This window comes from Coturnix japonica, chromosome 3, assembly GCF_054131305.1.
Source record: "Coturnix japonica strain WE chromosome 3, WE-NBRP24, whole genome shotgun sequence".
In the NCBI taxonomy this organism is placed as follows: Eukaryota; Metazoa; Chordata; class Aves; order Galliformes; family Phasianidae; genus Coturnix; species Coturnix japonica.
In genome coordinates this window covers 12,433,816-12,447,279 of record NC_140665.1, presented here as the reverse complement: position 1 = coordinate 12,447,279, position 13,464 = coordinate 12,433,816, and the positions used below count along the sequence as shown (strand labels likewise).

Below are 13,464 nucleotides of genomic sequence, written 5' to 3'. Positions count from 1 at the left end.
ACTGCCTCTTACCTCAGTGTTCTGGATCCGTAGTCAGAATGATCTGGTGGGGGTTCTCTGAATACATTTGTGATATGTGTCAGTGTTGGATGCATTTTAGAAGGTAAATTCTAAATCCTAAAATCCCCATTTGTGAAATAGAAACGTGTTTCCTGTATATAAGAGCTGGCACATAAATAACATTTTCAGGTACTTCTAAATCATACAGCTATGCAGAATAGATATGTACTTGAAAAAATACAGTCCTGCTAAATCTTCTCACATCATCTATGCCACCAGTGTTTTTTTCTACATTTAAATAATAAAGCAGTGTCTCTCACATGTCACAAGAAGTGTAACACAAAACTGGTATAACAGTGGAGCTCCAGCAGTATTCAGATAATTATTTAATGAGGAATTGTGCTAACTAACCACCTACAAAACCTTCTCACTCTTCCTTCCTTGCAACAAGAAGGTTGTGCTTTGTCTTCTCTTGAAAACTTGTCTCTAACTGGTGTCTTTCTCACTATCCTGAAAACAGCTGAGTTAAACCATCTTGAGGGAGCAAATACCACAATTTCTGAAAGTTTTTGAGGTCTCAGAAAAGTTTTGAAGAATGTTTTTCCTAAGTTCACTCAGGTGAAAAATTCTATAGCATTTTTTTTTTCCCCCTATGGCTAATATTTCCTTCTTCTTTATAGGTGATTTGTACATTGGAGGAGTGGCCAAAGAAATGTACAAGTCCTTACCAAAGCTGGTGCATGCAAAGGAGGGTTTTCAAGGCTGTCTTGCATCAGTTGATTTGAATGGACGGCTCCCTGATCTAATCTCAGATGCTCTCTTCTGCAATGGGCAAATAGAAAGAGGATGTGAAGGTAGTGGAAATGCTGATGTCTTTTTATATCATAGTGCAAGTATTGTGTTAATTCTGAGTTTTGTTGATATATAAACTCTGCATGTGGTGTGTTTATACCTTACCTGCTTATAACTTAATTTATTGGAACCCTTCTTACATAGACTGCATTTCTATTAGTGTTGTGGAGAAAAATCTGTGCCTGCCCTACAGCACAGATGGATCTGAGAACGTGAGTTAACTTCTTAAATGTTAAATATAGGTTCCATCTTTCTCCATTAGCCTAGTTATTTTGCATGTATCTTATTAACTTATGACGTGTTTTAAGTAATGATAGAAATAAAATCAATTGGTTGCAATGGAGTCCTTTGTATCTTCATGACGCTTAGATCTAGCTAATGCTAAAGCATTGGCTAATTGAAGGCAATTTTAAAGCAGACCTTTTGTGTTTATTAATTGAAGCATAATTTATGACACTCTTGAAAATCAGTCTTCTCTCAACTCTATTTTTGCTTACCTCGGAGATCTGTACCATTGCAGATCTTCATATCCAAAGCCAGTAGCAACCAAGTATGTTTTATCTCACATTTTGACACATCTGAAATATTGTGGAATGTAAGTGAGAATAGAATTGAAAGAGGTGTATTTGTAAGTCAAGGCTATCAGTCTAGTTCTTTGTCCTCCTGTCATTCAGTTCCTCTTTACTTTGCTTTATGAAATAACTTAAATTGTTCCTGTATATATATTTTATTCACACAGTGCTGAATTTTATGGGCTTGCTCAATTCTACATGTTTTCCTCTCTCAAGCACCCTTCTTCTCTGGGAGGAAATGTGTAAATGACATGTTAATGTTTCAGTTCTGAATCACAATCGTTTTGATATCACATTTGTTAAGTTTGTAAATACACATTTTAGGTTATTCAAATAAAGCTGGGAGAGGTTTCCTCAAACTTTGCCACATCAAACTTTCTGACAAACTCTCTTTTCTTTTACTGTACCTACAGTAAGTTTGTGTGGGAGGAACTTACTCATTCTTCTCCTGTTTTCTTTAGTTACCAATATAAAATCTTTTCATAGAACATAGAAATATGTAAAATTCACAGCTTATTTTTCCATAGCCTTAGTGTCTATATCTCTCTCAGGAAAGAAAAAAAAATAAATACATTCCTTTACACTGAGTCTGGAAAATTAGATCCTGCTTTCTGAATGTCATGAGCAAACTCCATGCCTGTACCATCCCTTTAAAGAGTCAAAGTATGCTTTAATTTCATTATACATTTCATAGCTTCTTTTGAAATTATGTAATTTTCTTAAATGAATTTTATGTAGTTCAAAGAATTATTGCCATAGGCCTAGAATGCAAGTCCACCTTTTAAACCAATGGCACAGGTAGGCTGCCATGAATTTAATAAAGCTACCAGCAATTTAATAAAGGCAGTACAAATATTGTTCTTTTTGGTGGAGAATCAGCCTTTTCCAACAACAAAATGGTCTGACACAAGCAGAATGATTAATCCTGATGTTCTGCCTGGTTCTCAGAAATCTTCCTCATCAAAAATTTTGCAGACAGAAAGAAAACGTTAACGCCATGATTGGAATCTCCTTTCTCCCTCTATTGTATAAATTTTACTGTTATAAATGTGTGTTAAAAATTCTTTCTTAGGAATATTTTTTGTAGCCCCACATTATAGGATTGGGGTGGCAAGTTGTAAAGTTTGGATTTCAGAATTCAATCCACAGGCTCAAGGTATCTGCTCTTTGTCACTGAGCATTAAATATAATTTACATGTAACAGAGTTCATCTTGTTGACACATTTTCAATGGATGGAATAGATAGAAGCTAACACATAAAAACAGAATATGCGAACTAGCTCTTCAGACTTTGAACAGTGAACCTCAGAGCTATGTTGTGTCAACCCTGTTTTTCTTTAGTCAGATCTATAACACATTATGCACTTTAATCAGATTTACAGAAAATACTAAATTATTTAAAAAATGGTTTTAATATATTTAGAAAACGACAGTGATTGCATATGTGTATCTGTGTTATTTGAAAATAACTATGTAGAAATTTACATAGTGTTTTTTAACATATATGAAAATTCTTGGCAGTGAGATGAATTGTATATATATATGTATGTATATGTATATAAGTGTATATATATATATGCACATATATATATAATATAATAAAACATCCTATAAACATATAATATATATATAATAATATAATAAAACATCAACTAAAAGTACACATCAACTAAAATAATGCATCTTGTGTTATATGTATAGCACATAAGCCCTTTCATTAGACAAAGGTAAAGGAGAGACCAAATTCCATCAATTAAAAAGTCCTCAGTGAAGACTGAATAAATATGATAGACATTTTAGTTAACTATTTTAAGGATGAGCAACTGAGATGAGTGTATTACAATATTTTACTAAATAACATAGATTTGTATAAACTGTAGGAGTATGCAAACTATTTATGGTAGGTATTATAGTACTTTCCAATATTAAACTGTCTCTAATCTATCTCCCTCTTTTTTTTTTTTTTTTTTCTTTTTTTTCTTTTTTTCCAAAGGAAATTCTTACCAGTAAGCCAATTCTGGTGGCATTTTTTGAATGATGACTACTACAAATAAAACCAAAAGTGCTAAGAAATTTCAAAAGAAGCAGTACAACCTTTTCTACCAAGACCTTATCTGTATTTTTTCATATTTGATTGTTTTAACACACGCTTTTTAATATGCCTCCAGGGTCCTGCAGTTTTTGTACTTTTAAGTCCTTGTGACTTTTGCTCTACTTTTGCAACGATGAGGAAACTTAACATTGCATAACTAAAGTGTAAATAAATGCATGAATATATAACATTTAAACACCTACAGATATTTTCACTTCATCTTTGTAAAGTTTCTGAGTAGCAGAATCTGGTGAGGAAAAAAATGTAAGTGTCTTGTCAGCTATGGGATTCTGTCATTATAGTCCCCAGCTCAAGAAAGGGTGATGTAATGCCCAAATGTTTAAACTTCTGGGCTCAGAGCTCCAATGAAAGGAAAATCATAGTCTACATACTGCAATCAATCCATTATGGATATTATTATTTGAATAGGAGAAAATATAACAAAGTAGTTAATAGTCTTGCCCGAACACTGATACTGCGTATGTTGTCTTTCATCCTTAATCACCGTGATGACTGTTCAGGCCCTGGTTGAGAGGTGCGCTCAAGCACGGACTTGTTTAAAGCAAGTGGCCATTGAACTGACTGATTACTAAAATAATGGCAAATCAAATGAAAATCCCACGCTGAGATCTTTGAAGGAGATGCAATGTGAAAGATGGGTTTAAGTGGATCTTTATCTCCAGAATAATTTAGAGGATTTACATAATCTTAGAGCCAGATTTCCTCTGTCATCCCTAACTGGAAGTGGTAATTTCAAGTGGATATAGATTTGTATAACCCAAAACGATTTAGGAGAATTTTGTAATCCCAGAATAAAATTTTTCCTTGCTATGTCAAAAAATTGCTGTGAAATATGTGTGTGAGCTGAAAGGAATTAGTAATTCATGATATGTATCTCAGTCTTCATTCACCAGTCATGGAGAAAAGGCTAGAAAAAAAAGAAAGACCAGAGTGGATGACAGCGCTAATTATTCTTGAATTCAGTGTATGGGAACATGACAAATGGCTAGTCAGGATTCAGCCATGCATTTATTCTGCTAATGCATTCATATCTATCCAAGGGGAAAAAAAAAAAAAAAGAAAAAAAAGAAAAGGAAAAAAAAAAAAAAAGAAAAAGAAACTTTTAATTTTCCTTCATTACATGTCATCAGCTCAATTAACCATTATATTTGTAGTAAAATACTGGCAAATTACTGCTTTCTTATTTTGGCTTGCCTGAAGATTTATGGCTATTAGCATTAATTTGTTTGCATTATATGGCATTTCTTCCTCTCTTTAACAGCAGCATGCACTTTATTCTGAATGTTTTTTCTGTGTTTGCTGCCATTTCAATATTGCTTACTAACATTTAATATATTTTGCTTTTTTATTTTGCTGACAAAGTTGCATTGATGAAAGCTGATTTGCAAGGTAGATAGCCCTGTGTGTATTCAACAAGACTGAAACCCCCAATGCATGGTTGGATTTCTGCAATAAATGCTCTGTACCTTTCAGAACTCAAGTGTGTTATTTTGTTTCAGATTTTGTCTTTCACACCTCTAAAACAATGTGCTACATGAAACTTCATTTTCCAGCAGAGTTTGCATAAAGGCTTTCAGTCTTGAGTATGTTTTGTACAGTGACTGCTTTAGTGCTTTGATCATACCTTTCTGAATTTCTTTATATTTCAGTAGTCTAGTTCTGGTTCTCTGGAAATAGAGTAGTTTGTTTTTCATGTGTATGTCACATTCTGGCATGCCAGTTCATTAGTAGTCTGATTTTCTTCATTTCCCCTTAAAATACAAATCTGCATGGGATCCCTGAAGCATGTGACTCAGTACTTGCCAACATTCATGTCAAAGAATCCAGGCTTCTCTTAATTTCAGACCTAAACAATTTAAAGCAATTTCTGGAATTAAAACTTTTGTATAATGTAGCTTCATTTTATTTAGTTAGTTAGTTTTGTTTTGTTTGGATTTTACTTTGTTTTCCTTTAGTTTCATCTCCCAGAGCTTTGCTTTCTGTGGCATCTAACTTCACTGGTTGAAATGTATTTACAGGAAAAAATACCAAAATTGTTAGGAAACATTTAGCCAGTTAATGGTCTGAGATGAGATTAACAAATAACTTGCAATGAAGTTAACATCTCCACTGTACCTGGAATAATGCTGCTTCAGTTTGTGCATTTTTTATGTGTTTATGACATATTAATAGTAGAATTATGAAGCAAAAATACCTTTCTAATATTACATGTTGCTGCAAAAAAACAGCAAGTTCATGTGTCTTTTTCCTTGGTGACTTTGCTCATTCTGTTTGAGATATTGGTAACTTGTTAATGTGATCCAGTCAGAAACACATTTGCTGGAAGCCAAAGTGCAAGTCTTGTTTTTGTGTGTTCTCATCAGGCCCCAGCACAACGTGCCAAGAGGATTCGTGTGCAAACCAGGGAGTGTGCTTGCAGCAGTGGGATGGATTCAGTTGTGACTGTAGCATGACCTCCTTTAGCGGACCATTATGCAATGACCGTAAGTACATTAAAATGTGCTGGTTTGAAAGCTCTAGAGCTCTAAGGCAGTATTTCAAGCCAGTGTCTGGAGCTTTATATTATTTTAACATACAGTGTTAAATGAAGTGGCAAACCTTGTGAATATCTGTGAAGATGTGGGGAAAATATAGCCAAAATATACAGTATAAATTGTGGACAATGTGTAGTATTTAACACTGGCAGAATTTGTTTTTATTACAGTTGATTACATGTCTAATATACTGATGGTTACCCATTTGAAATAAGCTCTTTCTTGCATAAATATTACAAATAGTGGTTTTTTGTTGTTTTGTTTCTTTTTCTGATTGAAAAAAGTCTTTTACATTTTATTCTTTTAAGCTATATTGTAATTTTCTAGCATTATCTCATGAGAGCTGTAATTATTGTGAAACAGTTGACAAGCCTTATTCTCTCCTTTTGTAGATTTCTTTAGTTGACACACTGAGCACTCCAATAATAAAAGCATGCAGAGTATTTTAGTTCTTTTAAATTTCATCTCAGTAAAACGACATAATATACACCAACCATCTGGTGTTGGAAAGGAAAACTTTAAATATGTCATAAGTGAGGTGCCTGATTCACCAATATAATCTAATTTTTTTTCCAATGTAGGCTTATTGATCAAAACAGATTTATGCAGAATTGAAAGCAAAGTAGAAATGCAGGAGCCTTGATGGTCCACAATAACTGTTTAAAGAAAACTAGCGAGTTTTCTTTTTAAATCAGCACATCTGAAATACCAGTTTTACATGTTTTTGTATCTATATGATAATGGAATTTCTTTAGGCGTTTTTATTTTCATTTGTATACATTTCTCTGAATGAATGTCTGATGAAACAGTGCATTGGCATGACTTCTAGCCATGCATTTTAGATTTCTGTGTCTTGATCCCATTCTCTGGTCTACAGCAAGATGCGCCTTCTTGGATGAACACTAAAATAACACAATAACTATCATCTGAGCAGCTTTGGGCTCAGATTATATCTAACGAGAGGCTTAAAAATGAATTACGCAAAAGTTGCAGTAATAATTTTCCTTCAAGTTCCTATTTTCTACTCTTGACTACTTTTGAAAAACTGAGGAAAAGACTCATGTCAGTATGCTTCCCTACACCTGCTGTCATGGTAGAAATGAAATGCGCCATCAGAGAACGTTAGAAAATTTGAGCAAAGGTTTGTGTTTATTTGTATGAGTATATGCAAATTATCTAAGTAATCAGTCATACTAGAAAGCATGTTTTTAAAGCCTTCTACTATCTACTACACAGGAAAATTATTTATTTGTATTTTTTTTGTGTGTGTGCCAGAGTTTGTGGCTTTCTGTGACCTGAGTTCTTCCAAAAGTATCTGAAAACTGTGAAATGCATCATTTTTTTTTTTTAATTCACATCTAGAAAAGAAAAAGTTCTTTCTATACGTTTGTTTTAGTAGTAACTGATGTCTGGACCTGGAATATACTGTAAATGATTTTTTCAAGTCCAAATTAGTCATACTGAAAAACTAGCATAGGAACAGCACATAGTCTATGAAGTCTTGCTAGTACAGCGGGGTTGTAGACCACATTATGTTGAATCAGATAACTCAGTTTGTTGTTTTTTATGATGGTAAAGGGGTATCTTTTGTACAAGGGTGCCAGCAATTCTTACTTCTTTCCAGATAAGTCATTTTTTTAATGTTCTATCAGAAATACAAGATACAAATGTATCCTAGATGCAGATGTTTTGTGATGCAGCCTGGTAAACTTAATTAATTTACTTTGTCCTTTATCTTGGCTCCTCAGGTTGTTCCAGAAACCTGCCAAACAAATCTAATGAGAGAGATTTTTTTGCCACATTGTATGGGGAGAGAGGGGAAGAATGGATAGGAGAAAAAATCTCAGTGTCATCTAGATGCCTCTGGACTTGTGTCCACTTTCTTTAGAAGGAGTATAATGGATAGAGTGATAATGAAGTGTTACTATAGGTTTTAGTAAATCGCCAAACTTTAGAAGCACTGGAGTAAGGCAAATTCCTTTCACATTGAGTGAGGTGGTTCCTGTGACAAGTCTGGAGTAGCACCTGCTTGCTGCTGACAAACACAGACCTTATAAAAGGCAGTGTGAAGACATGGAAGCAGGGCCAGGTGGTCCAGGAGGAATATAGTAACACAGTCCATGAATGCAGAGCAAGAGGTGGGAAAATCAAAGCCTAGCCTAGCAGGGGACCTAGATGACAACAGGAAGAGCTAGAAAGAAAGAGCAGGAAAATGAGGGCCAACCACTTAATGAGGTGAAGGGACCTCATGGCAAAGGACAAGGAATAAATCAGGATACTCTGTGGTTTTGTCACAATCTTTATCGATAAGACTGCCCTTCAGTATTTTCACTTCACTTGACTATATTTGGACAATGTGTGAGTTATACACTGCATGCATATGGCAACTGAAGGAATGAATCCATGTGTCTCACTCATCACTGTGAATTTGCTCTTGATTATCTTTGAAAAGTCCTAGCTTTGTTTGGGGGGCAGTTCCAGAGAACTGAGGGGGAAACTGAGGGGGAAATGCTGTCCTCAATAAGGAGGAACCTACAGACTGCTCAGCCTAACCTCACTTCCTGGGAATGTACTAGAAAAGATCAACCTGGCAGTATCTAGCATGGACTTACAGCCCATGAAATCATATGATTTCATGAGAGCAGCTTGAGTATTTAGCTATTTTTCATTTTCTTGCTAAGCAGACAATCCATGTTCTGATTTGAAAGAATTACAAGTACTCAAACTTGGGACTGAAGCATGTATCTTTCCGGAAAAGAAACAAATTCTAATTGTCTCAGACTGAATGCAGCAAACAGTGGACACTCTTGGCTGCTACTGAGGATAGACTGAGATCTCCTTAGGTCATAGGACCTTATAAAAATATATTATTAGTTCAGTTTATCAGATATGGATAGTAGGGTATTTTGCATTATACAAATTCCAGGAGGGATTGAATAATTCTCTTTTCAGTGTAGTGCTTGGAGAGTGCATTAAGTAAGATTGAGGTTATACTTTGAACCTTAAAAAATCTAAATATTGAGTCAATTGTTGAAATAAATGGGCATTTTTATAAATGTCAGTCTTCCCTGAAGAACTCTGATTAGAACAGGTGCATTTTTGCAGTGAATGAGGCAAGAGTCATTTATTATGTGAACAAGCAATTAACAATTATATAATAATCCATATGCAAGGAGGGGTAATTTAATATTGCATGCAGAAATGTACAGATGGCTCTCTTTAGATTTACAGTACTTTATGCATGAAATTATACATCACATCACACTCATACTATGTAGTGCATAAAGAAAAGGAATATTTATTACTTTCAGCTAGCTGTGCAACTTGGTATGCTCAGTCATTGATATGATTGACATTGGATAGGTATTCTCCTGTCACAGTATCTTTCTTTTTTTAAAATGCAAATCGGAGGCTGATATTGATATAACCCCTGTGTGTACTATCACTCAGTGTTGCCTAAATGATGGATTTAAACTCTGTGTACATATTTATTAATTGATTTTGTTGTTATGGATATAGCATCTTTCGGAACTTTTGACAGTGAATGTAGTGTGAGTCATAATGCTACTTTTGTGAGGATGTGTATAAAGAGAAGAAACTTCATTAAATTGATGACAAAAACCTAAAGAAACCATATGAGCCACTCCATCCTACTTCCCCAAATAATACAAAATGTTCCTGGCCAAGTGTTTGCAGTTGCTAGCTATCAATAAGCACATAACCTGTTATTGAGGAAAAGGATGCAAAATCCCTCAGAGTACATTAAAACAAATTTGATTTCCATCTCCAGTAGCTGAGAATTAAAAAAAACCTGTCCCAGATAACATACCAGTTTGAATATTTCATGCGATTATTTTGCCATGGAGGATCATGGTACACAGGAGAAATAAAGACAGCTACTCACAATTACAATACAGGGCAAGCTTCTGGAATGAACTAATTAAAGAAATCTCAATTTGTTCAGCTTATCTTATCCAATCTTCCTCTATAATGAATATCTGGAATTTTGGGTGACAAACATCAATGGCCTAATTTGTATTATCTTCAAAGGAAGTAGGATTTCACACAAGCAGTCTTGAAAACCTAGAAATATCTTGGTATTTAGGAGAATTAGAAAAACTGAAAAAGAACAAGGAAGACAAGAAGTGGTAACTGTGAACCACAGCTGTGAAAGAAGATTTTTAAACTTTTTATTTCTGTTGGAATCCTAATCCAGATAGGGTGCACCTTGATCTAGCAGGCTGTGGGACCTATGATGTAACATGGAAGCACATACTGCTTTGGCCAGAACTGAGCAGCATGACTCAGTTATGAAAACTTCTTTTTTCTCATCCTCCAATCTTTAGTGGCCAAGCTAAAGTAGCTTTTTCACCTCCATCTTGTATAGATTTCATAGCAAAGTAAATTTTGGCTTTTCATTAATACCTGCTCAATCTATCAATTACATAAGTTAATTCTTTTCTTGGTGGTCTGAAAATAGCTTTTAGAGTTTTTGCCTTGTTTACATAAAAATTCTGGAGTTGCCAGTTGGATGAGGTATCCACACCTAAAATAGTTAGGTAATTTCCATATTCCTTAATGATACAGATCATCCTGTTTAAAAAAGTTTGTCTGTGATTGGATATTGTCACTTACATGTGGTAATATTTCTAAAAAAACAGCAGCAAGAAAAGCTTCAAGTGGGGATAACATGATACAGAAAAAGAAAATACAAAACTTTTAGGGTAGCCAGAACGTATTTTTATAGCTCTGCTTGTAACTCAGATCAAAGCAATTATGCAACATTTGTGGCCTACTCAGAGGCAGTTTCTATTTCACAATATTAAAAATGGAACATAACGTCAGAAAATTGCCAGCTTCTCTTTGCCTCTGGAAGAATTGAGGGAGTAATTAAATTGAATTTTGGTATGTCAATAATATCTTTCTCTTATTAATGGTGTAATAATTTTGTAAATCAAATCCTGGAAGTGTTTCCAGTGTCATAAAGGTGAAAATGATTAAGGGTTAATGAAATATATTCTCATGAAATTAAAATTGTTCTGTTGGGTATTGTCAGATTCCTTTCTTTAGACCATTCAAATTATTACAATTTGATGGTGTGTTATGTAAAAGTCAGGTCTGAAATTTAGCAGCTGTTACAAAAACTATTCACGGTAACAGTAAGAGCAGATAAGTGCTGTCACTGTCTTTTCTCATACGTTTCTTCTTAAAAGATACTAATACAGTCTTGTAAACTGGAACATCCCAATAGTATGTATTAAGGTAAGTGTTAGGTAACAAGTAGATTTCTAAACAACATTAATTGTTACATATGGTGCAGCTGAAGCAGAAGTTTTACCTCTGTCAGTGGTGTCAGTCATTCCAACAAACCCTTCCCCCTAAAAAAGAGCAATGTGTAAGTGTTATATTTTTTTAACAGATGATAGGTGTGTCACAAATGGTAAGAAAGAGGGAAAAGCTTTCCCAGTTTGTCTCTTTTTTAACCCATAGTATGAGAAAAGCACAATGTATTTATGAGGAGTTTGGTAATATATACCTATTTTATGTGTAAGTTATTTACAGTAGCACAATGATGGGTGACACTTCAGAAAAGCAAAAATATTCAGTTTTTCTGAAGTCTGTACAGCTGGACTCAGGTTACTAAGGCAACCTGATCTTCCCCAGCATGTATTCTTGCTTGACTGATAGGTAGGTAGGTTAGATTCCAAGTAACAACATAGATACAAGGCACTCCTATGCTCATTGCAAAACAGAATTTTCATGGTAGTTTGAGATCTTCTTTAGAGTCTTCTGTGTTTGGTGGTGGTTGTTGTTGTTTGCTTTTTTGTTTTGTTTTGTTTTGTTTTGTTTTTCTCAGATGATGTAGAAAATTGAGACAAAGTAAAAACTTCTATTTAAAAAGTAGTCAAAATGACCTAAATCTTATATGGGTAAATCAATGTGTTCTGGAATCCAATTTAATGATCTGTTCCATTTCTCCACAGCTGAGAATGGAAGCATGTGCTGGTAAAATGGCAAAGTACAGAGTAAGATAAATTTTGCAGACGTTTTTATACTTTTCATAGTTTTGTACTCTTGTCATGATAGAGAATGGATATTGCACCTATTTATTTATTTATTTTTTTTTTTTTTGGACCACTAATTACTGCTGATTAGATGGAACTGGGAGGCAGTTCTGAATGATTTTATTTTCTTCCTAGTGTGCTCATTCTCTCTTAATGTCACATCATATTTAAGATCCTTGAATATCTCATTTTTTCTGGGGCTTATGAATGTTATATACTGCTGTTGTGTTTGAAAGAATTTGTGACTGTTATCATAGAAACAGAAAATTGATAGGTCACCTAGTCCAACTTCCCTGAACTGAACAGGGACACCTACACCTAGATCAGGTAGCTCCTGACCATAAGCATCTCCAAGGGCAGGGCATCCATCACTTCTCTGGGCACCCTGTTCCAGTGCCTAACCACCCTTACTGTAAAATCAAACAAACAAAAAATAATAACAATTTTAAATAAATAAACACTTTTTCCCCTATACTTGGTCTAAATCTCCCCTCTTTTAGTTCTTTTAGTTTATCACAACAGACCTTGCTAAACAGTCTGTCTTTCTTACGAGCCACTGTAAATACTGAAATATACTGATTTTTTGCTTAGGTATTTTAGGAAATTTTGTAAGAAGGAAGCAGGATTCATAGTAACCACAAAAAAACACTGCTGGAAGCATTACTCCAACGAGTAAAAAAACAGGTATTAGTGTCTGCTGGTTTAATGAAGCCAACTACAAAATAAAGTCCTAGCCTAAGGAACATTATTGCATACTTAAGAGTGATCAGCACCCAGCTTGGGTACTGGAAAGGTGGAATTCAAGAAAAGACAGCAAAGAGTACCTGATGCTCTTCAAACTGTTTGGTGCCCACAAAGCCAATATAAAGGTTGCATTAAGGACATTTGTCTGTTTGTTGCTGGTTCTAGTGCTAAGCTTTAAGCTACTGCTCTTTGTAATGAAGTCATACTTCCAATTTGAAATAGACACATGAAAAAGCACTTCATTTCACTGTAAACATTCATGTACTAAAAAACACTTGAAATGCATGGCATACAGTATTCAATGTCAAAAAGCATTAATATTTACAGATACCATTTGCAAATGATCATAAGCTCTGAGTCTGTGTTGCCATATAAGGAAGACCTCTCTTAGAGAGTGTTGTTTTAATATTCTCTCCCTCTTAAATGGTGTAAGTCTTCAGAATAATCCCAGTCAGATCAATGGGCTGGTACTTGGATTGTACAAAATATTTACATAGAGACCTGAGAACTTTGAATTTGAGTGTTTAATGGCACTCAGAAATATCAGCTATGGTAGGCAACTCCTTCTGTCCAGAGATCCTAAA

General features: G+C 34.6%; 1 protein-coding gene across 47 annotated transcripts in view; it reads left to right on the top strand.

Annotated features, from left to right (window-relative positions):
• The window catches only part of NRXN1 (neurexin 1), a 607,983-nt gene that overhangs the window by 282,248 nt on the left and 312,271 nt on the right, over nt 1-13,464 (top strand). For 28 of the 47 annotated variants that reach the window (XM_085541047.1, XM_085541037.1, XM_085541034.1 and 25 more), the window contains 3 exons: nt 681-854; nt 4,900-4,926; nt 5,901-6,020. In XM_085541047.1, the coding sequence (XP_085397173.1) occupies nt 681-854; nt 4,900-4,926; nt 5,901-6,020 (321 nt within the window). The remainder of the gene's footprint in view (nt 1-680; nt 855-4,899; nt 4,927-5,900; nt 6,021-13,464) is intronic. The other 19 variants (XM_085541060.1, XM_085541059.1, XM_085541058.1 and 16 more) reach the window with 1 other exon arrangement.